Source organism: Chelonoidis abingdonii, chromosome 25 (genome assembly GCF_003597395.2).
Source record: "Chelonoidis abingdonii isolate Lonesome George chromosome 25, CheloAbing_2.0, whole genome shotgun sequence".
Classification (NCBI taxonomy): domain Eukaryota; kingdom Metazoa; phylum Chordata; order Testudines; family Testudinidae; genus Chelonoidis; species Chelonoidis abingdonii.
In genome coordinates, this window is record NC_133793.1 from 14149331 (window position 1) to 14174133 (window position 24803).

At 47.9% G+C, this 24803-nt stretch overlaps 1 protein-coding gene across 1 annotated transcript in view; it reads right to left on the minus strand.

Annotated features, from left to right (window-relative positions):
* Nucleotides 1-532: 532 nt before the first annotated feature.
* The window catches only part of LAPTM5 (lysosomal protein transmembrane 5), a 33169-nt gene continuing 8898 nt past the window's right edge, over nt 533-24803 (minus strand). The window contains exons 2-8 of the mRNA XM_032802219.2: nt 21934-22027; nt 18174-18250; nt 17229-17357; nt 14795-14920; nt 11634-11729; nt 3412-3504; nt 533-1208 (exon numbers count right to left, since the gene is read on the minus strand). Of these exons, the coding sequence (XP_032658110.1) occupies nt 1134-1208; nt 3412-3504; nt 11634-11729; nt 14795-14920; nt 17229-17357; nt 18174-18250; nt 21934-22027 (690 nt within the window). The 3' untranslated portion in view covers nt 533-1133. The remainder of the gene's footprint in view (nt 1209-3411; nt 3505-11633; nt 11730-14794; nt 14921-17228; nt 17358-18173; nt 18251-21933; nt 22028-24803) is intronic.

Sequence of the window (24803 nt, forward strand, 5' to 3'; positions counted from 1 at the left end):
CCACATCCTCCTACCACCCTACCCTGGGTGGTGGACCCCATACCCGGTGCAAGGAGGCTCTAGCCCAGAAGAGGAGCTCCTTCACTATGCACATGAAAGACTGTGTGTTTGCTGGCTGCCTGAGCTCCACTCTGGCTAAAGCCTGCCCCTGAAAGACTATTTGCTCGGCCCAGCCAGCCCTGACAGACTGTAGGTGAGGGCTGACTACCTGAGGTATCCCAGTCCAGGTTAAAGCCCGGTATTAACTATTTGCTTGTCTTACAGACTCTGGTCCTGACCCCATCGGACTAGCCTGAGCGGCCTCCCTCTGACTGGGAGTGGGAGGAAGCCTCACAATAAGAGTTTGCAGGGCCGGCAGTTAGTCTTTTTACTTGCAAATAATGCCGATCTGATCCGGAGTCAGTGAGTGAAAATAAACCTAAAACCCCACAATGGCATTTTCAACAGAGTTGCTTTTAAGAGGAAAGCTGCTTATTTGCTATATTCCTTCGCCTGCAAGGACAGCGCTCTACTGAAGCCACAGAGTCAGGGATTGACGCCATTAGCTTTTTATTGAAACTCATTTTTTCAAATCACACACGAAAAGCAAAACCACAAAGACGAGGAGGTGCAAAACAGCAGGGCAATAATGTAAGGATCTCAGCACTTCCGACAGCCAGATCTCACGCTCCTACTCAGTAGCATAGACAGGCAGGCTGAGCGCTGCACTGCTGTTCACATGGAATCATCTGCCTTTTCTGGTCCTTCCCCCTTAAGACTTCATTAAAAGCTGCTGGGTAACCGAGCATATTTCAGAATTGGGCTCACTCAGCAAAAAGCTTTTTTGGGTTCTACTTCCTACTCTGCAGGTCCGATTCTTCTCTCAGTGAGAGAGGTGTAAATCGGCAGTAGCTCCTTGGAAGCAAACTGAACAGTGCTGGGATGAAACCAGCACGAGAGAAGAATCAGACCTGACACTTCTATTTTCACAGCAGAAACTGAAATCGTTATGAACTCCAAGTCCAATGAACCAGAGCACGCTCTCCGCGGAACAGAGGCATTATTCAGGAATGCTGAACATCGGCCAGTTGAGGCACAAAAGCTAAGAGGCATTCACAGCAGCAGAGATGTTGTCCCATCTCAGTGGCTGGGGCTTAAACTCCTGAGTAGGGCGGTGGAGACTCCTTAGGGGGCAGTTCTACGGCTTCCTCATATGACGGCAGCATGACCTGGAAGGAAGAAATCGTTAGACCCCCGGCCTGGCTCTGGAAACAGGAAAATGTGTCAATTGGATTTTCCCTCATGTGTGTTTCTTTCCCCAGGGCAAAGGAGTGGGAAGGGAGCGACATGGCTTATGAAGGACAGAGGACTGGAAAATGAAAGCCTGTGGTAAGGCCTGAACCCAGAACCTCTGAATCAAAAGACAGAAAAATACTACAGCCTAAGCCAGATGACCCAGCTTGTTAGTGCAACAACAGCAGCAAATTCATAAGCCTCTATAGTCCAGCCACAAGAGTCAGACCCACAGTGTTTGGGCTCCACACTCTCCTAGCTGGACAGTTATTAGAATTGGTTGAAATTTCCAATTTGAGATATAAAAACAACAAAAAATGTTTCAACTCAATTTTTCACAACTGTTTTTTTGGGGGATGTTTTTCTTTGTGGGGGCTGGCGGGGGAGTTACTGCTTTTCAACCATCCTGATTATCAATCTATTTTTATGGTGTGTCCTTATGTTTTTTGGAATGGCCTTTCAGCAGCTACACACACAATCCCAGAGCAGTTTCTGCTAAAATGGTCAGCAGTGAAATAGCTGAAAATATTCCAGTTGGGCTTCGGCATTAACAACCATTGAAATGAATGGGGATGTATCGCAGCTTGCTTAGATGTCAGTCCAGCAAAGAACTTACCTTTGAATTTAAGCATAGTCCTATTGACTTAAGCAAGTGCTGAACTTTGAGAATCTACGCAGGTCGCTGAAGTGTTTTTCTAGGGCAAAGCCTTAGAACACCTGATTCAGGCTACCCATATATTCAGCAAGACAGCTCTGCATTGGTTCACATTCAAGCATCCAAGGCCTGACTTACACTGGGGGGGGTGTCAATCTAAGTTACGCAACTTCAGCTACGTAAATAACGTAGCTGAAGTCAACGTACTTAGACCTACTCTGCACGGTATCTTCACTGTGGTGAGTCGACTGCTGCTGCTCCCTCGTCGACTCCGCCTGCGCCTCTCACAGCGGTGGAGTACAGGAGTTGACGGGAGAGTGCTCAGGAGTTGATTTATCGCTTCTAGACTTGATGCAATAAATCGACCCCTACTAGATCGATCACTACTTGCCAATTCAGCAGGTAATGTAGACAGACCCTAAGTATCATTGAAGAAATCTGATGTGGTTCAACAAGAACAAGTGCAGAGTCCGGCACTTAGGAAAGGAGAATCCCATGCACTGCTACAGACTAGGGACCGAGTGGCTAGGCAGCAGTTCTGCAGAAAAGGACCCGGGGATTACAGTGGACAAGAAGCTGGATATGAGTCAGCAGTGTGCTCTTCTTGCCAAGAAGGCCAATGGCATATTGGGCTGCGTTAGTAGAAGCATTGCCAACAGATCGAGGGAAGTGATTATTCCCCTCTATTTGGCACTGTTGAGGCCACACCTGGAGTATTGTGTCCAGCTTTGGTCCCCCAACTAAAGAAGGGATGTGGACAAATTGGAGAGAGTCCAGTGGACGGCAGGAAAATGATCAGGGGACGGGGCTGGGGATCATGACTTACGAGGAGAGGCTGAGGGAACTGGGGTTATTTAGTCTGCAGAAAAGAAGAATGAGGGAGGATTTGATAGCTGCTTTCAACTACCTGAAAGGAGGTTCCAAAGAGGATGGAGCTAGACTGTTCTCAGTGGTGGCAAATGACAGAACAAGGAGTAATGGTCTCAAGTTGCAGTGGAGGAGGTCTAGGTTGGATATTAGGAAACATTATTTCACTGAGAGGGTGGTGAAGCACTGGAAGGGTTACGTAGGGAGGTGGTGGAATCTCCATCCTTAGAAGTTTTTAAGGCCCGGCTTGACAAAGCCCTGTCTGGGATGATTTAGTTGGGAATTGGTCCTGCTTTGAGCAGGGGGTTGCACTAGATGACCTCCTGAGGTCTCTTCCAACCCTGATATTCTATGATTCTATCTCCTGCAATATAGAAGCCATGATTCAGCACTACACTACTCCAGTTTTTCATGTATCCCAGTGTAACTCCACTAGTTTAAATCGTTTTACACCACATTAAAACTGGAGTAATGTGGGGGTGCATCAGACCTCTAATAGAGGTTAATGGAAGCTTCAATTCTGCATGAAGTAATCTGGGCTGGTGTGCCTCATTTCCATCCACACATCCTGCCCTTTTTGTGAGGGACACCAGGAGCTGGCGTTCGGGACTTCTCACCTTCTCAGCAAACTCTGGCAGGACTTTCACCTCCTCATTCTTGCTGGCTTTAATGTACTTGTAGCATCTCAAGACACATTTGAACATGTAGGCCTGAAAATCAAAGGGGAAAAGGAGTCTGTCATTTTGTTACTGTTTTTGAGTCACTGCTATACTGCCCTAGATCTGCCATTGTACTGCTGCCATTCCTGTGAATTGGAGGCCCTTAAGTACTGTCCACCACACTCCCTGGGGCTCTGACACAGCTGTCTCACCATGGGTCCTTCACCTGGGACACAGAAGCTCTGCACTGTTGAATGCTCACCTCTGAGTGGCCCAAAGAGTGCCAGAAGTGCCGTAAAAGTGTGGGAGGGGCACTGGTGCCTGAACTATGATCACGCCCCCTGCACTGCTCCTTCCCCTGAGGCCCCACCCCCACACCGCCCCTTCTCCCTGATCCCCGAGCCTCCACCACCCCACTGCCCATACCCCCAAGGTCCCGCCCTCGCACCGCTCCTTGTGCCGGAGCCCTGCCCTTGCGCTGCTCCATCCCTTCGGGCCCCGCCCCCACCCTACCTCTTCCCCCAAGGAGCCCATCCTCCACTCACTCCCCTGTCACTGGCCCTTACAGACGGTGAAAAGTGATGGGACCATGGCCCCCTGGAACCCTCTGTTCTGGTGCCCCTGCCACAGAGGTCTTGATTCTGCAAGGTGATGCGGTTAGAGTTTAGCAAGTGCTTTCAGGCTTTGATGGATCAAGGACAAGATTGGCCAGCAGAACTGAGCCCAAAATTGGGTGGAAGGTCAATGTATTTTGCTTTGATTTTTTTTTTTTTTCTGAGTGAGGCAGTCACCCAGAAAAAGCACCGTGGGCCATAACCTTTACCTCTCAGCCCTCCAGGAGAAATATGAAGGATACTTTCCAACAGGAATGGACCTGAAAGTTTTGCCTATTCAATTTGTTATACTTTCATTAGTTCCACTTTTCTGGTAAAACAGCCTCTGGCCTTGGAGAGTTTTACAAGATGAATTAAATAGAGTTCTTCTAGGAAAATGGATCAATTGACAGACCGCGGCCTAAGACAACTTAACATATTAAATAAACATTTGCTTTACTATGGGCAGTGAGGCGAAGTCATGCATCTCTTATTTTTATTGGCGTGTGCTTTAAAATGCACTTTGGAATGTGCTTTGAAATAAACCCCAAACAGAGTGTCAGCAAAAGACTAAGGATGGGATTTTCAAATGAGCCTAAGGGAGTTAGATGCCCAGATCATAAACCACTGAAATAAATGCTCTTTTCTGGGACAACGCAGAACACAAAGCTGAGGCCAGGAGCAGCACCAGGGTTTTGGGCGCCCTAGGCGGGGGTCCTTCCGTGCTCCTGGTCGTTGGCGGCAATTCTGTGGTAGGGGGGTCCTTCCGCGCTCCCGATCCTCGGAGCACTTTGGTGGCGGGTCCCAGAGCGAGTGAAGGACCCGCCACAGAATTGCTGCCGAAGACCCGGAGTGTGGAAGGACCCCCCGCCGCCGAATTGCCGCCGAGGGTGGCAAAATGCCACCCCTCAAATCCTAGTGCCCTAGGCGACCGCCTAGGTCGCCTAAATGGAAGCGCCAGCCCTGGCTGAGGCCAAAGCACATGGGAGCTGAGACCAAACATTCTCAGTCAAGGGGATCCAACTGCGGTACAAACTTCCAAAGGAGATCAGGTGAATCCAGAGCCTCAACATCTTTTGGAAACGCTGCAAAACCCTGTTCTTGGAAAGGCCTTTGTGCTATAACAATGACACTTCATAACCTTGTCCCTCCTCCTACTCATAAACCCCACCACTGATACCCTTTCAACCCGATACGCCAGCCCAACCAACCAACCGAAACAATTACCCTGAAACAAATCAATCAACCACACACACACACACACACACACACACACATATCCCACCCCAAGCAGAATTTTTACCCCAAAAAGGGAAATGTGCCAGACAGAAGCATAGAATCTCAGGGTTGGAAGGGACCTCAGGAGGTCATCTAGTCCAACCTCCTGCTCAAAGCAGGACCATAAATTCCACTAAGAACTTTGCTGTTGATTTTACATGGAATGTGCCATGTTAGTGGGTGGAAATACAATACCCTGAAATAGAGAGGATGAGAGAGAGACTCCATTGAAATTCGGAGGGACTAGGGTGTCTAAATCTCTTAGATTCCATTGCAAATCTCAGCCTATTGGACAGAGCCTGCCATCCATGATATCAGCCCCAGCTGGGATATCTGCACTGAAGGTGATGATGGAATTTGCCCGAATTTCAGTCAGTTTCAGTGACAGCAGAATCTTCCCCTAAAAAAGCTGACTGTGTCTGAAAAATATCAAGTATGCCCAGGTTAGGCTCTGAATTTGGGGTCATCTGTTCTTAGGATCACTCAGGGGAATATCGGTTTGCAAATAAAGAAGGAAGCAAAATTCGAGGTCTGCCACTATGTCCTTGGAAATGGAGTCTGAAAGGGGGATCAACCAATATGGAGCCCAAATGCCAAGTGTGATCCTTTAAATTCAGGCCTGCAGCCACCTACCTCCTGTAATTGCAGGGTGGGAAAAGGCAAGTTTATTGCTTGTTAGAAACGCAGTTAAAATCATCTTTCAGCCTAACAGCAGGATGACTGAATGTAAGCCATTCAGGCCAGGCCAAAGGGAGTTAGGCACATAGCTGCCATCCAAATTCAATGGTGCTTTGGCACCTAATTCTCATAGGTGACTTATGAAATCCCAGTTTAAAAGCTCCTTTGCATTGTGGGTGAGGGTCCAACTGGAGGGTGCTGGTGGCTGTTGGGCAGTTTGATTGGGGGTTGGGGAGCTTGTCCTAGGAGCTGTGGGACTCAGGAGGTTGTGAGCGCTGGGTGGGAGGAGGATGAACTGGATGGTGTGATGGGGTGTGCCCCTCCCAGCCCTGACAGGGTTAACGGGGGCCTGAGAGGCCAATTAGGTTACCTGGCATCACCTGTGAAAGGGAGAGGCAGTGTTAACTGAGAGCGAAGGCCAGCAGGGGAAGGGCTGGGGTACAAGATAAAGCCAGGACACTGAAAGGAGCAAGAGGCCTGCAAAGACAGGAGCCTGCAGCTACTCCCCAGGAGGAGGGAGGTCACCCAGAGAAAGCCCAGGCAGGAGAGGAAGCACCAGGATCCTGCTCTGGAGTAAAGGGTCTGACACTAGGCTAGGAGGGAGAGACGACACCATGGGAGTAGGGTAGGCTGCCATGACAAACCCAGAAGCAGGCAAGAAAACATAGAGAAGGCTGAAGGGTAGGAAGGAGCTCAGGAAAAGATGGGGACTGAGGACCTGGATTGCTGGTCTTAGGGTCTCCGGGCTGGAGCCTCTGGCTTAGTGGCATAAGGGTCTGAGCTGCGGCTGAACACCAGCTGGAGCTGGTCCTGCTGACCACCCCAGAGAAGCGGGGAAGGGGCCCACCAGATAGGTCAGAATTGCTTGAGAATCCTTCCAGAAGGGCTCTCGGAGAGTGAAGATCCCACTGATTTCAGCAGGAGCTGTGTGCGGGTGTCTCAGGGCAAGATTCCACTCTAGCTGTACGTATGGCCCAGTATTAGAGGCCTTACTCTTCCTTCAGGCAACTGAGTTCATCTGCAGTAGGACAAACAGTAACACCCTGTTGGGGTGCTGACGGTGCCTAGCACTGATAAGAGCAGGCCCTGAACCTGTGAAATCTCTACAGTCTAGGCCTCTAGAGCTTCAGAATCAAAGCAAATGTCCTCTCTCACCCAGACACACCAGAGGTTTTTCAGGTGGATTCCACAGGAGATGTGACACAAGCTCTCTGGTATCTCTCCCCTGCCTGTATCAAACCCTGCTCATGACCTTACTGGGATGTTTAGAAGGCCTGAACACGGTCACTTCAGCACTTCATTCAGCTCTGACTCCTGCTAAAGTTGCAGGGAGTTACCTGCATTTAATCTTAAAACCCAGGCAGCATTCTAAGCATAGCTGTCTGCATCGTGTTTATACACCCCTGCTCTGATTCGCCGAACCCCTGGGTGCCCAGAGCATGGATGCCAAAGAGAAATGGTTCTGCGGCTCATTTCCTTCACTGCCACTTGTAGCTCTGCTAGGCAGTGAAATTAGCACCAGGCTGACAGTCCTGGTTGGTTACCCAGTCTCTTAGACCCATCCAGCTGCACGGCACCAGCCGTAGGGAGAAATAATACAGAGCAAGCACCGGGGCGGTTTGGGGCTGCCAAGGTGCCGTCAGATGTAATGGGACATGGCGCTAGGCCACCATGCTCAGATAGCATTGGACTGAATTGAGAGGAAGACGTGCCAGGCGCATAGCAATTGGAGTGAAAGCCTGTCATGTCATTCTCATTGCTAGCAATCTGGCAATAGGCTCATGAGGTGCTGAAGTGCCCAGGCCTGGTCTCATGCTAATCAAGAACTAATCGTCATAAGAAATGACACTGACAATTGATTGCTAAAGTATGTTAAAAATGCCCACCTGCCTCCCATTCCCCACCAGGCCTGCAGATTAGTTTCTGAAAGCTCCTCTGCCCTTTTTCCTGGGAGTGGTGGGCTCCTCTGCCCTTTTTCCTGGGAGTGGTGGAGCGGAAGTTAGTTACCTTTATGATACAGCATATTTAAGTCTTCATCAGACCCGGGTATCTATTAGTCTACGTGGCTGGGGAGGAAACATACAGCTCTGGAAGGGCCCGCTCTGCAATTCTGGCCCTCTGTTTTCCTCCTCTCCCGTACACCCGTAATCTCCAGAAAAGCTTGTATAGCGTCACTTGAACAGTAGGTAATAATTGTAATAATACTGACAACACTTTGCATCTCTAAAGCTTTCTTCATCTGAGGATCTCAGAGCGCTTGATAACAATCGCCTCTCCCTGCCCCAAGGGATAGACGAGTATAACACGTAGCACTTTTCATCTGTAGATTGCAAAGCACTGCCCGTCTTTAATATATTCAGCCTCCATGCTCCATTTCACAGATGGGTAACTGAGGCTACCTGACTGGCTCAACGTCACACAGGAAATCTACGACAGAGCAGGGAACTGCACCCACGTCGTCTACATTGTAGGCTAGCGCCTTCACCACCGGGCCGTCTGGCTCACTTTGCACCTGGGAGACCCAAGGCACAGAGTGGTTAAGCAACTTGCGACAGGTCACCCAGGAAGTTAGTGGCATACAGGGGACTAAAACCCATGTGTCATGACTAGGGCCCTACCAATTTCATGTCTGTGAAAAACGTGTCACAGACCATGAAATAAGCCCTTCCCCATTAAATCTGATCTCCTCCTTGCTGCTGGCAGCGCCCCATCCAGGGTGCTCCTAGCTGCAAGTCCCTGCTGGACTCAGGAGGGATAGGACTTGTCCTTCCCTTGCATGGCAGTTGGGGGGGGAAAGGTGGGAGATCAGACCCACTTCTGGGAACCTTTGGGATTGGGACCCCCATCTTTACAATACTGTGAAATTTTAGATGTAAACAGTAGAAAATGTGCAATTGACCAATTTTAAAACCTTCTGGCCATGAAATTGATCAAATGGACTGTGAATTTGGCAGGGCCCCAGTCATGACCCCCTCTTCTCTCACCAATAGCTTGCTTTCCTGCAGGCTGTGCTCTGTTTTGGAGTGGAGTGTAGAGGACAGAGCTATGGGGCAGTAATGTCAAGTTAGAAGGTGAACAGATGGCACCAGATATACAGGAACGATGATGTTGGAATGAAAGGACAATAAATGTTTGCAATGGGCCATTAGGTAAGGCAATTGAGGCAAAAAGATACTGGGTTGGCCCAGTGGGCCTTGAGATGCTCTCCTGGGAGGGGGCGGGGAGGTAGGGGACAGTGAATTGAAACTGATGAGCTTAAATGGACCAAATGGCTTTTTAGATCTGTTTCCATTTGGAACCATGGTCCTCATCAAAACTCTATCGCTTGGAACTTGTCCCTTATTTGAATAGCTACAGCTGCCTCTGCAACCAGCCCTCAGTGTCATTATGCACCAGAGGAAAGTGAAGGGAATACCACAGCATCTGGCTTGTGGAGCTCTAGGTGATGTGTCTTTGTCAATTTCAGGGAGCAGAGTTGCATTATGCTGTCAGACAGGAGTAGCCGAGATTCCCTGTCATTGCCATGGCGACCAAGAGCCCCGTCAAAGGTGAATTTAATCCGAGAAGCAGGAGTTACTTCCTAACAGCGAGATCAGTCAGGCGGTGAGAGAACCTCACATGGATGTGATAAAAGCCCCATCTCTTAGGTCCTTGTCGTCCCCCCTCTGTGCCCATCTGTTGTCTCTTGTCTACGATTGTAAACTTTTTGGGTCAGGAATTATCTTTTGGTTCTTTGTACAGCACCTAGCACAACGTACCCCTACATGCCACATGGTAGTGATGATGCTAGTCTTTCTCAACCTCTTACATGCAGTGACCCCATATTACAACAGACAAAAGTTTCAGGATTCTCCCTCATATGGCCGTAAACAAAAGGCATTCTGGCACACATCGCTGAAACCTATTTGTGACCCTACCCCCCTTGTAGGCCCACGTCTCCTCTCACTAGCACCAGGGTAACTCTACAGACTCCACTGAAGTTAATCTTGATTTGCACCAGCTGAGGTTCAACCCCAGGGCGTTTCGACTCCTCTTGTGCACAATGCCTCGTGGAGCAAGTGACCATGTTGAAGTCAGTTGCTACTATCACATCCCCCAGCAAAGAAATCCGCTACTCACTGGGCACCAGCCTGTTGTATCAAGCAGGCAAGGTACTAACAAGCTTCAGCAGGACTTTATTTACAGTGGAAACCTCTTTACCAAGCTGCTGCTGCACCCTCTGTAACTCTCACTCAGCCTCCTCAACTCCTCCCTCCGCCTTCCTGTTTCCTGTCCTTTCAAACTCCCAACAACCAGTGCTCCCAGTTCTAATAATTACAAGCAACATCTAAACACCACACAGCCCTAGCCTTGCACAACGTAAGAGTTATTCATGCCCATATGGGCCAGATCTTCACCTGGTGCAGATTGGCATAGCTCCATTGAAGTCTGGATTTTACTGGTGTAACACAAACACACACACTGGCATTATACTGCCCCGGCACATTTTCCTTCTCAGAGGAGTTGAGTCACATTCACACACGCTTCTTTCTATTGTCTCCAGCATATGAGGAGGAAAGCTTTGTGGTGAAAATCCATGATATGTTACATATCCATCTAGCTAAACGTGTAGTAAATTCAAGCGGGGTTCTATTTGACAGGGGCACTAAGCCTTCTCCTAGAATGTGCCTAGTGCTATGCCAGTCCTACCAGTCCGATTCTACACTGCCCCCAGGCCCCACTCCCTGCTCTGCTAATATTGAAAGATATGATGAAGTCATGTCAGGAGCGCAATCAGATAAGACATTGTCCTTCATATTGGCTAGTCTGGCTGCCTGGGAAGAATCTTAATTTTAAAAAAAATCTCCACTTGAAAAATAGCATTTTCATTCAGGCAGCATCTGCTGAACTAGCTGGAGATGTCTGGGGTTTTCTGAAGTGGTCTGAAACTAGTCAATGAAAAACCTGTTCTCTGAGCCATCAAGAGATGAATAGAAAACTCCATTGCAAAAGGATTTTCTAAAAGATAATGGGGAGTTAGGAGCTGGTGGGCTTTTAATTACATTTTAGGGGTAGCACCAGCCCCGCAGCACAGCCAGTGTGAACTTAGGGTGACCAGACAGCAAATGTGAAAAATCGGGACAGGGGTGGGGGGTAATAGGAGCCTACATAAGAAAAAGACCCCAAAATCAGGACTGTCCCTATAAAATCGGGACATCTGGTCACCCTACTGTGAGCTGGAGTAAACTCCACTGGTGTCAGTGCAACTACACTGATTTTAACCAGCCAAGAATCTGACCCACTGTGTCCTGACCTGATTTATTTTGGCACACACCAACCAACCCGCCCCTTATCTTTTGTTCCAAACTCATGATGTTGATGCACTAGTGTCATCTATAAAGAGTGGGGAGAGAGGGAGCCTTGGAGAGATTTTGTTTCATGTTTGCAGTTTGCAGAGGTAGGGAACAGAATCATTTGAATCTCAGCCCTCTTTCCTACACTTGTCTCCAGTATCTAAGCTCTGCTTTACACGCACAGCTCCTGTTGAGCTTGTTAAGCAGGACCGGAGAGGAGGAGCAAATTCCTCATGTCTCAAGGGGCAGCAAACTTTTGCTTAACCTTCCTGGGACACCAGGCGATATGGCGGGTTACCTTTAGCAGGAGGACAGCGATGAATGTGATGGTGAAGGTGATCATCACTTTGGCATATTCCTCGGAAGGCAACTTCTCCTGGCTGGGCAGGAAGCTCTGAAAGGAAAGGGAAGTGCCCATGATAGTCATATGTTTTTATTCCAACATCAAGGGCCAGATGAAGGGCCAACATCAGTCTTGGTTTGATTCCTTGGAGACACATTCCTTGCTTTCCCCGTTACCAGGGAAAGCTTTCATGGCTTAAAGGACCAAGCATTCTGGTTCCGCTGAAGTGAGAGAGTAGTAATCCACAGGGGACAGTTTTTCATTTCCTGTTGATAACCAGGTGTCTACCGATGCTTCGGGGCCTGTATCGGGGCTTTCATTAACCCTGGCTAGATCTAGCCCCCACCTTTAATTGCACCCACTCTGACAGGGATATGTGTAATGGCAGGTCTATGGGCAAAATGCCTTGCTCTGATCAGCAAAGGCAGATCTCAAGCTGGTCAGAATGTCCCTCCCACCCCAAACAGAAAATATCAACAAAAATGAAAGAAAGAAACAAACAAAATCTACATTTTTAATGGAAAAATTCAAGGGTTTTTTTGTGGGGGAGGGGATCAACCCCCAACATATTAAGGCAAAAAAAATAAAATATTTTGGCCAAAAACAAATAGTATGATTCTGAAATCCTGCTGCAGTGCCTCCTGGGAGCTATAGTTCAGGTGCCTCATGCTCCCATTCTCTTCAATAGGCCAGGCTCCCTGGTCAGACTACATCTCCCATGATGCACCATGCTGTCCCCTTTGTGCATCAGAAGTATTTCCGTTTTTGGTTGAAGTATTTCTTTTTTTGACAAAATGTCAGTTTTCAGATGCTCTATTTTTGAACAAAAACATTTTTGCACAAAGCAGACACTTTTCATGAAAGTTCTAGTTTCACCAAGACCTCAGTTTTCCAAGAAAAACAGTTCTGTTGGAACTGGCCCAATTTCCACTTAATTTTAACTCATTGATTTGTTACCTAAAAGCCTGATCCCAACCCATTGAAGTTAATGGCACTTAAGCTTGTGGGTAAAGTTAAGCATGTTTAATTGGTTTGCTGAGCAGGCCTGGACTTGGCCCATGCTTAGGTTAGGGCCGTCAGGTGTCTGGTTTTTGACTGAAACACCCAGTTGAAAAGGGACCCTGGTGGCTCTGGTCAGTACCACTGACCAGACCATTAAAAGTTTGGTTGGCAGTGCAGCGGGGCTAAGGCAGGTTTCCTGCCTACCGTGACTCCCTGTGGCTCCCGGAAGCAGTGGTCTGTCCCCGCTCTGGCTCCTACGTGTAGGTGTAGCCAGGGGGCTCAGCATGCTGCCGCCACCTCAAGAACTGGCTCCGCAGCTCCCATTGGCTGGGAACCATGGCCAATGGGAGCCGAGGGGGGGGAGCACCTGCAGATGGGGAAGCGCGCAGAGCCACCTAGCCACATCTCCTTGTAGGAGCCAGACCGGGAACATGTCACTGCTTCTGGGAGCTGCTTGAGGTAAGCGTGGCCCGGAGCCTGCATCCCAACCCTCTCTTGTGCCCCAGCCCTGATCCCCCTCCCACCCTCTGAACCCCTTGATCCCAGCCTGGAGCACCCTTCTGCACCCCAAAGCCATCATCTCCAGCCCCATCCCAGAGACCACATCCCCATCTGGATCCCTTATCCCCCCCGCGCTGCAGGCTCCTGCTGCAGTCCTGATCCCCCTCCTGCCCTCCGAACCCCTCGGTCCCACCTGGATCCCCATCCTATATCCCAAATCCCTCATCCCTGGTCCCACTCCAGATCCTGCACCCCCAGCTGGAGCCCAAACACTCCAAATACCTGAATCCCCTATTTCAGTCCAGAGTCCCTTCATGCACCCTGAACCCCTCATTTCTGGACCCACCCTGGAATTCACACTCCCAGTCCAGAGCCCTTACCACCTCCAACCCCAATCCCCTGCCTCATCCCGGAGCCCCCTTCCATACTCCAAACTCCTTTGCCCCACCCTCAGCCCTCAACCCCCTCCTGCACCCCAACCCCCTTTCCCAACCCAGAACCCCCTCCCGCACCCTGAACTCCTCATTTCTGGTCCCATCCTGGAGCCTGCCCCTCCAATCAGGCCTTTCACCCCCTCCCGCACCCCAACTCTCTGAGCCAGCCAAGTGACAATGAGCAAGTGAGTCAGGGTGGGGAAAGCGAGAGACAGAGGAAGGGGGGAGTGGAGTGAGCAGGGGCTATGGCCTCAGAGAAGGAGCGGGGCAGGGGTGGAGGCTCAGAGAAGGGGCGGGGCAAGAGTGTTTGGTTTTGTGTGAGTAGAAAGTTGACAACCCTATCTTAGGTGCTTTGCTGCATGACAGCCATAGTCAAGGTGTGTCCTCAGGGAGGCTGATTCCCAGCTTCCCAGTTTTGCCAATCTAATTTGCACCCACAACATTTGCCGCAGCAAAACGAGTTGAGCTTTTAAGAAATGATGACTGCACAAGCAAACTGCCAGGGAAGGGCACAGTTATGTTGATTAGAAAGTCCTACAGACAGAGGTGAAAGTAAGCCGGTACGGCCCGGTACGTTGTACTGGTAAGAGACAGTACACAGCCAATCGTACCGGCAGGGGACAGCTTCCCTAGGGCCCAGCAATTTAAAAGGGCCCAGGGCTCGAGGCCACCACTACCCCGAGCCCTTTAAATTGCTGCCGGAGCCCAACGGTAGTAGCTGCAGCTGGGAGCCCCAGGACTCTGGCAGCTATTTAATGGGCCCTGGGCTACGGCCCTTTAAATCGCTGCTGGAGGCCCAGGGTAGCGCTAGTGGCAGTGGCTGGGAGCCCCAGGCCCTTTAAATCGCCACCGGGCTGAACAGAAGGACTGACTGGGGGAGTCTGCCCCCAGCCCCCCCCACCAGAGGCCCCGCCCCTTCCGGTTGAGCCCCCCCCAGTTCAGGACCCTGCTGTCCTGCATACCGGTAAGTCCCTTAAGTTACTTTCACCCCTGCCTAGAGATGACCTTTGGCACTGAGTGAAGCAGAGCTGGGAGTGCTGCTCTAACAGCAAGTATTAAAGAAACATTTTTTATAACAGGAAAAAACGGGATGACGATTTTGCTGGTTTCCCTGACAGGCTAACGCACAACAGGACACTCGTTGTCCGGACTCATGGCTGTCGTTCATTTATTACCTACCTCTTGGTTCGCCGAGTGGAAGTTGAGGTAGGCTGGGGCCTCCATGTAGGAACTACAAAGAGTTAAGATGCTCAGACAGAAATCCAGTAATTGTACGGCCAGGAAGGGAACCTTCGTGTGTGCTTTCTACAGAGACAAAAATGTCAGCGTGAGCAAGGCTTTATTTTCTGGTTAAATGAAAGAGCCAGATTTGTGGGTGTTTCCTTAGCTACAAAGGGCCTGATTTTCCTTTGCCCTGCACTTGGGCCTTACTCTCTTTTATGCCATAGCCCCTTTAGGCCACTCTGACAGTGTACATAGACCTTCAAGTGGACTCAAGATTAAGTTGCACCTGAAGGTGCCTTTATGCTGCTGCTGTGCTCTAGATTAGGTTTTGTCTACACTGCAATCGGAGGTGTGACTGCAGCACGTGTAGACATCCCATGCTGGCTTTCATCTAGATAGCTTGGGTAACAGCAGTGAAGCCATGGCAGCATGCGTGCAGGGCCGTCCCTAGAGAGTGTGGTGCCCTACGCAGCGCCCCCGGGGGTGGGTCCTGGCCTCCATGGGGGTGGGCTGCACCCACAGGCTTTGGGAGGTAGCAGTAGCCAGTGCAGGAATGCAGCAGGGGTTGGGCCCACCCCCACACTCACGCTCTGTTCCCCCGGCTCCCAGGCTTGGGGGAAGGGTGGGAACCGGGGTAGTGTAGCAGGCCAGGGCCAGGTCGCTCCACTTTCCACCTCCCAGTGAGTGCAGGGTGAGCCCAACCCAGACCCCTGCTGAAGTCCCCCAGGACACATAGCTCAGGGGACAGGGTTTGTGGGGGAAGGGGCAGAGGGGAAGGAGTGGGGCAGGGGCAGAGGCAGCTTTCCTGGGCCCTACTGTGCGCAGCCCACGAGGGGCCGGCTCAGCCATCCGGGGGATCGGGCTGACTGCTGAAGCTGGATGCAGCACGCAGCTGCGTAGGGCACCAGGAAATTTGGGACAATGTGGTGCTCTAAATTTCCTGGTGCCCTACTCAGCTGCATAGTTTGTGTATGGGTAGGGATGGCCCTGCATGCATGTTCATCCCCCATCCCTGGGACCCTGGATCAGCGAGCCCACGCTGGCGCAGCTTCCACAATATTCTTATTGGAGCTAGCTAGATCAAAGCTAGCTCAGTATGTTTGCACATGTGTCCGTCACACCTCTGACTGCCGGTAAGACAGATCCTGACTGCCAGTGGAGAGCGGGTCCCCTGCATGATTGTTAACCCCCATGCAAAGTGGATGTAAAAGGTGAAGTTTTACCCCCATTTTGCACTAGGGCACCTGACGGCATGAGGGGAAAGGCAATGGTGAATCTGTCATCCATAAAAGTTTTCCAAAAAACAGTCTAGAAAGTGTAGTATATACGCAGGCCAAAATGTTTCGGACTCGGGGAGTTGGGGATGTGGGTGGGAGGGGCTAATGTTAGGGCACCCAATAAACGGGCTGAGTTTCATGCAAAAACCCAGTTTTCAGAGTTTCTGGGCTCCTGTTGATGGGAGCTGCTGGCTTTCAACGCCAGGCTCTGAAAATTGCTGCTGATTTTGATGCCTAAATATCATGTTTGATGCTTATTGTTTAGGAGAATTCATCACTACGGTTTCCCTTTAAAGTACTGGTTGGTTAGTTCCACCGTCAGACCTCTCGATGGTCCATCATCTTAGACACAAATGTTCCCCTGGCCAACCCTCAACCTGCTGTCGCTTTGGTTTTATCACTGTAAATAAATTACATCAAGTATGATGAATCAGGCAAGTGAGGTTATAGGAAATGTGATGAATATTAAATGAATGATTCCCGCAGTGGGGCAGAGAGTCTAGTTACAGAGGGTTGTAAGACTAGCAGTGGACTTTGGGGGTGAAATTCTGGCCCCATTTAAATCAATGGCAAAACACTCATGGAGTTCACTGGGGCCAGACATACACCCCTCGTTCACATAGCGCACCACGTATCTTGCTTGGGGTCCTATGTCAGCATGGATCACTGGCCTATCTGCCTTAGGTATTTATACAGCCCTATCACAGTATCGTCGGAGCACTTCACCATGTAGTTATCCTGTGAGGGAAGGAAGTACCAGCAGCCCCATGGTACAGGTGGGGAGCTGAGGCACAGAGAAACTAAGTGACTTGCCCAAGGTGACAAAGGAAGTCTGTGGCAGAGCAGAGACTTGTACCTAAGTCTCCAAAGACCCTGGTGACGATCCTAACTACTGGATTAGCCTTCCGGCTTCTCTGGGGCGTTTGTCTAGTCCATCAAGTTCAGTATCCTGCCTTCAGGTATGGCCCATTGTGAGACGTCCAAGGAGGGCAAAACTACTCCATAAATGAAGCTAACCTTGTAGGATGCTTATGTCCAGAGTCTCCATCACGTATTGTGCTATATATCTGTGCCCCGGCAGCCTGAAAAGTGGGATCATGCTTCTTACTTACCACATGGCTAATGGATGCAAAAGACAGCATTTCAGGGACCTGAATGTAGGAACTGAAGACCGTGAAGAGGGTGAGGAGAAAATCCATGATTTGCAAAGCCAGGAATGGAATCAAGTGGCGTTCCCTGTTCTGTGTGTGTGAGAGAGAGAGAGGGAGAGAGAGAGAGCAGGCAACTGATTATTTCTATTCAAGTGTGATTGATTACGAGGGGTTATTATGGTGTTATTGTGCTTTATAGCTAGAAAAATTTACACATACATCCCGGCAAGAAATTCCACACCTAACTCTAGATATTAGTGTGACAGGTGTGTTAGAAATCTACCTATAAGCATGAGAACTGATCAAAAAATGGGTTTTGTTTTTTGTTTTTTTTTTTGCCATGAAAAATTTAGATTTTCTTTATGGCTAGTTGAAAAATGAAATATTTCAATTTGGCAATTCTGTCACTTTGCCTCATGGGAATTGTAGTTAGAGGGCCTCAAGTTACTGTTCTCCTCTATAGGCTAAGCACCCTGGTCGGACTATATCTCCCATGATTCCCCATGGTTACCCTTATTGGAGAGGAGGGACAGTTGCATCATGGGAGTTGCTGACTATGGTGCATTATGGGAGATGTAGTCTGACCAGCCCATATAGACGAACAACTGCCTTTACACACCACGACAGCATTTCCAAATCACGATAGTTTGGGTTTTGGCTGAAATATTTCAAAAAAATCTTAATTGTCAGTGGAAAGCGGACTCTCAGCGTGAAAAAATCATTAATTGAAAACCCAATTTTCCCTCAAAAATAATTTTGATGGAAAATTTCCCCCTAGCACTAGTAGGCACATCTAGACTTCGAGCAAGTTTGTGAGTGACCAGTTCAATGGGTTTGAAATTGTAAATAACCTTCCCCCCCCCTCCCTACAAAAACAAGACTGAAAGTTATTTTAAAATGACATACCTTCACCACTCCATAGAGAAGGTAGAAGCTGATGATAAACAGCATGAAGATCAACAGGAAGCTGGTGGTGATGTCCGCTAATAAATAATAATAATATTAAGATCCCAGTGCAACACAGAAGCATTTCAAACCATGGGCCAAATCTACTTAGTCAATCGCTGCACAATGGAAAATTTAACTGAGTTAAGGAGTGGAGGATTTGGTCCCATAAGTCAAAGCTTTTACTTCAACATAATGACTTATCCTCTTGTGGAATTGAATGCAGAACCTTCACTGCTAAATCCAGTTGCCTGCATCCCATAAGCTAAAGAAGCACTTCTGCTAGATGCAACCAGTAGTAGGCTCTTACCCTCTATAGGGAACAGCTGCTAGCCAGGGACATGACACAGTTAACCAGGGAATTATACAAAGATATGTTGTCAGTGGAAGATAATATTTTTCAAGGGCTGTTAAGCTGGGCAAATTGTCTCCCAAAGGAAGTAGCAGAATTCCCATCATGTGGGACATTTACTTCTGGGATGGATGAAGCACTGGAGAATAGACTATAAGGGAAAATCTTAATACGATCTTTCCATGTCCAACTTCTGTGATTCTATTAACTGAGACTCATTCTTGGGCATTGCTCTATCTGTTCTTCCCTAGACTTGCTCAGCACCCTGCACCTGTGGTTTGTATTGCAGGGGGCTTGAATGGATGGAATCATGTCTCTTTTGCTCCCAAACACCCTCACATGAAGGATCAAATCTGGATCCACAGTGCCGGACCTGAATTCCAGACCTGAATTGCTATCTGCAGAATTCTGCCTTCCACTCCCCAGGCAGGGAGCACCACTGCAGGTGCTACAACAGCCCACGGTGTGCAGTAGTAACAACAATCCCCCCCACCCCTTTTCCTTTATAGGGGTTTCGGCTTTTGGATTCTGCCTCCCACTCACATGGGGGAATTTGGCTGGTGTGTAGGTCACAGAAGCAGTAGACATGCTTCCCACTAGACATGCTGCCCAATCCCAGCCCCAAACCCATGCTCTAAGCTGCCATAGAAGACCTCTGTGCTTATCTGAAGAGGATAGTCCCCCCCGCACAGCCTCTCCACTTCGCTTGGGGATTTCGCTGCTGCTGGTGAAAGCTTCCACAAATTTGGGTGTGTATCTCATGAGATTTTCCCAGTCCGTGATTTATACAAACACACATGCCAGCGAATGAATAAAAATGCTGTATGGGTCTCACTCTCTCTGTTTCTATGCATCACTGCTTGCTCGAGTCTCCCAGAGATACCCAGGAATTTCATGAGCATGGAGAAGTATGTTATGAAATAAAAGTCCTCTCTCATTGCAAACGTGGTATAAACAGTGTACGCCATGGTGGTCCGATGAAGCCTACACTGGGCCTTTGCAACCATTGCAAGGGGACTAATAAAAAAACAGATTTTATTTGCCAAATGTGTATTTTGATTAACTTCTGGCCACATCAGAGTTAGTGTGCTCAATGCAGCTAGAAGGGACTTTGAATGACTCCTAATGTTCCTCTTGAATGCAAAGAGGCCTGTTTCTATTTTATGGCCCAATAAACTGGCCAGAGGAATGCAGGAAGGACTCATAAACTGTGGTTTTAATAGTCACGTTTGCTGATTGCTGGGGATGGATATTTAGGTTGTTGGGCTGCTGATACACTGCAGAGTGCTGCTTCAAAGGCAGGGCAGGACTGGCAAGAGAAATCAACCTAACGGTCCTTCAGGGGTGTTCTGCCTCCAGTGCGGGTGGTTTTGGTCCATATGACAAAAGCTGCATGCACACTGGTTTCCTGTATAGCTCTGCTACTTCCCCTGGATGATTCCATCAAGATTGTGATGACAACTCACAGTCATTATTACCACAGTGATAAATGTTGATATATTAATTAAAACAAAGGAAATTAACCACCATAAATAGAATTAAGGTGTGTTAGAGATCTGGCCTTTCCAAGAGGCACAGAGGCCAAATAAGGATGCAATTCCCACTGAAAGTCAATGAGATTTGGACACCTAACACCTTCGAAAATCTTCCCTGTGCAGGTAAAGCTCTTCTCTTTCACTATTGTTTGTTTTACATTTCTGTAGTGCATGATATCACACATTAGAAATGTACAAATTGTTGTTGCAGAGCTTTTGAGAACCATAATGAAATTAAAAGTTTAAATACAGATGTGTGCACTTTTGGGGGTTAGCTCCTTAGTTAATTTGCATGAGAAAGCAAAAGTTGAAAAGGTGTGAAATTGACTCCCGGAAATGGTAGAGTTTCACAACATCCTAGGGTATTGTTAACACACTCCACTCTGGTGCAATGTACTCACAGAACAGCAGGAGTTGAGGACAAGTGACAGAACTATTTTGGGGGGAGGAGGGAATGAATCTCCCAAATCTTCTTCCATTCCTGTATTTGAGTTCAAGCTGAGCATTGTGCAGTGTTTAGACACATTGTTTTCACTTATAGTTTCTGGAACTATAAAGATTGTTCTTTGTAGTATTTCCAGCCTGACCAGAAAAAGAAATACCAGAAATCTCATGAGTAGAGCTCTGTAAAATATTTGTGATGCACCTTGAAATGCAAGTGTTTGAGATTTCATTGCAAATTACTGCAACTTTGGGAGGGGAGTGAAGGAGGGAATATATGCCAAATGTGGCCTTTTTTATTTCATTTGGTTAAAAAATAGCAGTTTTCACACAAAATCATTCTGTTTTTAAGCAGAAATCTCAAGGTTTGTGAAACTCAATGTCTAGCTTGGATAACAATTTATTTCTGTATGGAAACTTCATGAAAATTTGACATCTCAGTCTCCCCTGCTAAAACTGGCCATTTAATTCAGGGTTTGTAAAATGTGAAATGTATTGTTACTAAATGAATTAAAACAAAAAATTTTTTGGAAACAAACCATCCTTTTTATACATCACTATTTGTGGGAACATTTTATATTCCATTTGATAGTGGTTCAAACAATTTTGTTAAGCAGAATATACATTTATGTGTACAACAATGCTTATAGACATGACAGGTAGCGCTGGTTGAAAAAAAATAAAAACAAAATTGTAGGAGTTTTCTATTAGTTTTTCAAATTTCATTCCCCCCCCGAAATGTTAACATTACAAATTTTGAAAAAAAAACATTTTGATAATTGAAAAATTTCAATCAGCTCTGTAACTAATAAAAAACTCATAAAAAATCAGTAAAAATTGGTCTTGTTTTGGTCAAAAATTGCATTTTTACAGAAAAAAACATCATTGAAAACTTGAAATTCAGAAAAATGTCAAGCACCTTAGGGCTGTTATGAGATTTAATCAATTAATATTAGCCAGGGGCTTTGAGATTTGTGGTTGGAAAGTTTTCTCCCAATATACAAAAAAAAGCACGGGATTACTACAAGAACAGAACAAGGAGTAATGTTCTCAAGTGGCAGTGGAGGAGGTCTAGGTTGGATATTAGGAAACACTATTTCACTGGGAGGGTGGTGAAGCACTGGAATGGGTTACCTAGGGAGGTGGTGGAATCTCCTTCCTCGGAGGTTTTTAAGGTCAGGCTTGATTACTATTTACTCCCTAATTTATGTATCTGTTTTAGGTCGGATCTGGGTCTGAAGTTTTCAGCTCATGATCCTCAGTTCTAAGCTCCACCATCTGACAACTGGTTTGAAGAAGATTTGGAGAAGAAACAACTTCAGATTGAATGCACCCTCTCAAATGCAGCCCCCTCAGCTTCTTCTCTGGCTTCTCTTCCAGCTATTGAACCTACCAATAATGTAGTAATCCTTGTCCAGGACTTTGCAGTAGCCTTTCCCAGTAGCCACCTCCATCGAGTACTCAATCAAGAGCAGTACGCTCATGACCTACAAGGGCAAAAACAGAGGAGATGGTTAAGCAGGCTGCCTGCCAATTTCTTATCAACCAGTTTCCAGAGATCACTACTGCTTGGAATGCCTACTGCACAACCCGCCTCAGAGTCTCCAAGTGCCATGCAAACATGAATGGTTTGAAACTGCTTTGTGAGAGACTGAGGGGAAACCGAGGCACCAAGTGAATTTGTGATCGCAGATAGAATTTGTGGGAGAGGGAGGGAAAGAACTCAGTCAGCTCCAGTCCTGGGCTTTCACCATAACACTCTGTTTTTAGCTCAGCCCCTTTGTAGGCTCTGCGGTGAGGAATTTATTTCAAACATCAAAGGTTGTTGATGTTCAAAAGAGCTTGGGGCTCATGTAGGCCTAAAGAGAAGTGGGTGGATTTTCCAAAGAGCTCAGCTCGACTTAGAGTTACCACCTTTGAAATGCAAAAATCCCAACACATCTCCACCCCCCCCCATCCCCAGGCAACTCTTCAACCCCCACCCCTTCAACAGCCACTTACAGTATCTAGAGAGATAACACATCTATCTAAGATTGACAACATCGCACTTCTCCACATTGTCCTGTGACTCACACATGGGTGCGTGGTGCTGGGCAGACAGCTGCTGTATTTTCAACAGTTTTGATCTGTTATCGCTTAAACTGCGTTAGTGGGAACACCGGACACGGACACTTTTAACATTAGATAACAACACTGTGATAACAATGCAAATCTTTAGACCTGCATAAAAATATTCCCATCAGATTAAATCATTTTTCCAGCGACTGGCAAATCTATACCAAAAAAACCCCAGCCAGGCTGGTCAAATACTGACCAGGTAGTAACCCTAATCACTATGGGAGTGGCTGGAGGCGGAGAACTTTTGACAGTATCCTCTGAGCGATGGCTGCTGCCCATAGGGCTGGCCAGAGAACAAGAAGTATGTTTGGTTAAAAATTGGAGGCTTTGGAATTTGTTTTTGTTCCGACGTGGAGCAAAAATCAAGCCTTTGGGATTCTGGCATGAAAAAACATAGGTGAGACAACTCCTAGAATAGCCTGATGGGTGAGGCACTCAGCTGGGATGTGGGAGTGGCAGGTCTGAGTTCTGGCTTCAAATCACTCAGTGCAGGGAGCTGGACTGGGGTCCTCCCCATCCCAAGGGATGCTCAGCCTGAAAGCAGCCATCGCAAACTGCAAGAGGAAACTACATGGGAATAAATGTAGCCGTGGTGCCAACCCCTTCCTACTCCTGGTGTAGCAGAGAGTTAATGTCCCGCAAGTCAGTCCAGAGCTACATCTCACTACAGATGTGCTGTGCTCTTATGCTGGATGTCCTGGGCTGTGCCTGTGCATTATGTACAGCAAGGGTCTGGGATATCAAACTCCCTCTGGGAAGGGAGTATTTTTACTTGTGGGCTGGCAGTATCATAAAATGAGGACTACGGCAGAGCTCCAGCCAATAAAGCATAAATAAAGCACGCTTAATTCTTACTTGTTTGGTGCTTTATTGTAACTTTCAACATCACTGGGTGGGAAAATAGGCTCCCCTTTCAGCCCACTGCTCTTCCTGCCTTTTGTTTCTCTTCCTTCCTTTGTTTCTCTCCCCCAGTCCTGTCACTGTATCTCTCCTTCTTTCTTCCCTCTGCATTTCCTTCTCTGCAACAACACCCGGCCCATGCAGATTTCACTGTTGTGCCCTTTCCCCACCCCGTTGCCAAAAGGTCAGGCAGGACATAGCTTGGGTGACATTTAAAGTGCCATCATTAGCTTTCAGAGATAACACCCAATGGGGGACCAGTCGGGTTGGCAGCTCGCAGAGCCATGGTTTCAGGCTGTCTGCAGATTCAGGAAGGAAGTGCCGCATTGCTTACCCTTGGAAGGTTTTCTTCGTGTTCGTCAGGGTGAGTAAATGGGTGAGGGGGCTGGGCTTTCTTAAAATAGACATTTAGATTCGGCAGAATTTGAATACGCGGCATGAGCTCCATAAGTAGGATTCAGCCTGTGGCCCATACGTGTACAAACCCTGATGCATGTCGTATGTGGACATTGTGGGCCACGCATGTACATTGCGTTATATGCCATGAGCGTACATGGCATACTAAGCCTGTATATTATGGATTCTGGTTAATAAATTACCTCCTGTTTCTCTGTAGCCATCTTGCTGTTACCCTCCCAGCTCCTTTGTTACTGGCCCTCCCTGCAGCTGCTCTGCTCATCTGGAAAAACTACTTGAGATTTCGAAGACTTCCCCATTCTGCACCAGGACAAAATGGAGACCTTTCCAAAAACGGCAGGGAAACAGAGAGAGCAAGAGATCCTCCCCAGAATGGCTTTGTGGGTGGGGCAGTCACTTGGAACGTGGGAGGCCAAAGTCAAGTCCAGCATTCAGTGGGAGAAACTTGCACCCTGCTCTTTCACAGACCCAGTGAGCACCTTAACCACTGAGCTAGAGAATCTCTCTCTGGCCCACTGCATACTGTGGAACAGCTCCAACAGGAGATCTTGAGAAAGCAAGACAGAGACTGACTCTCTCGCTCAAGCACTCACCGGAGGTGTTGTACACCTGGATTCAAGTCTCTGCCCCAAATCAGGCAGTGCAGAAAACTGAATCCAGGTTATCTCTATGCCATGTCAGACCCATAGGCTGCCAGACAATTAGCAATTTGTGGGGGCACTCTCTGGTTTTGACCAGAAAATTCCATCCCTCATTGGAGAAAGTTTTGTTCAAATTGACCCGTTCCCACAAAATGTTTTGGTTTTGATGAATCAGATGGAAAAAACA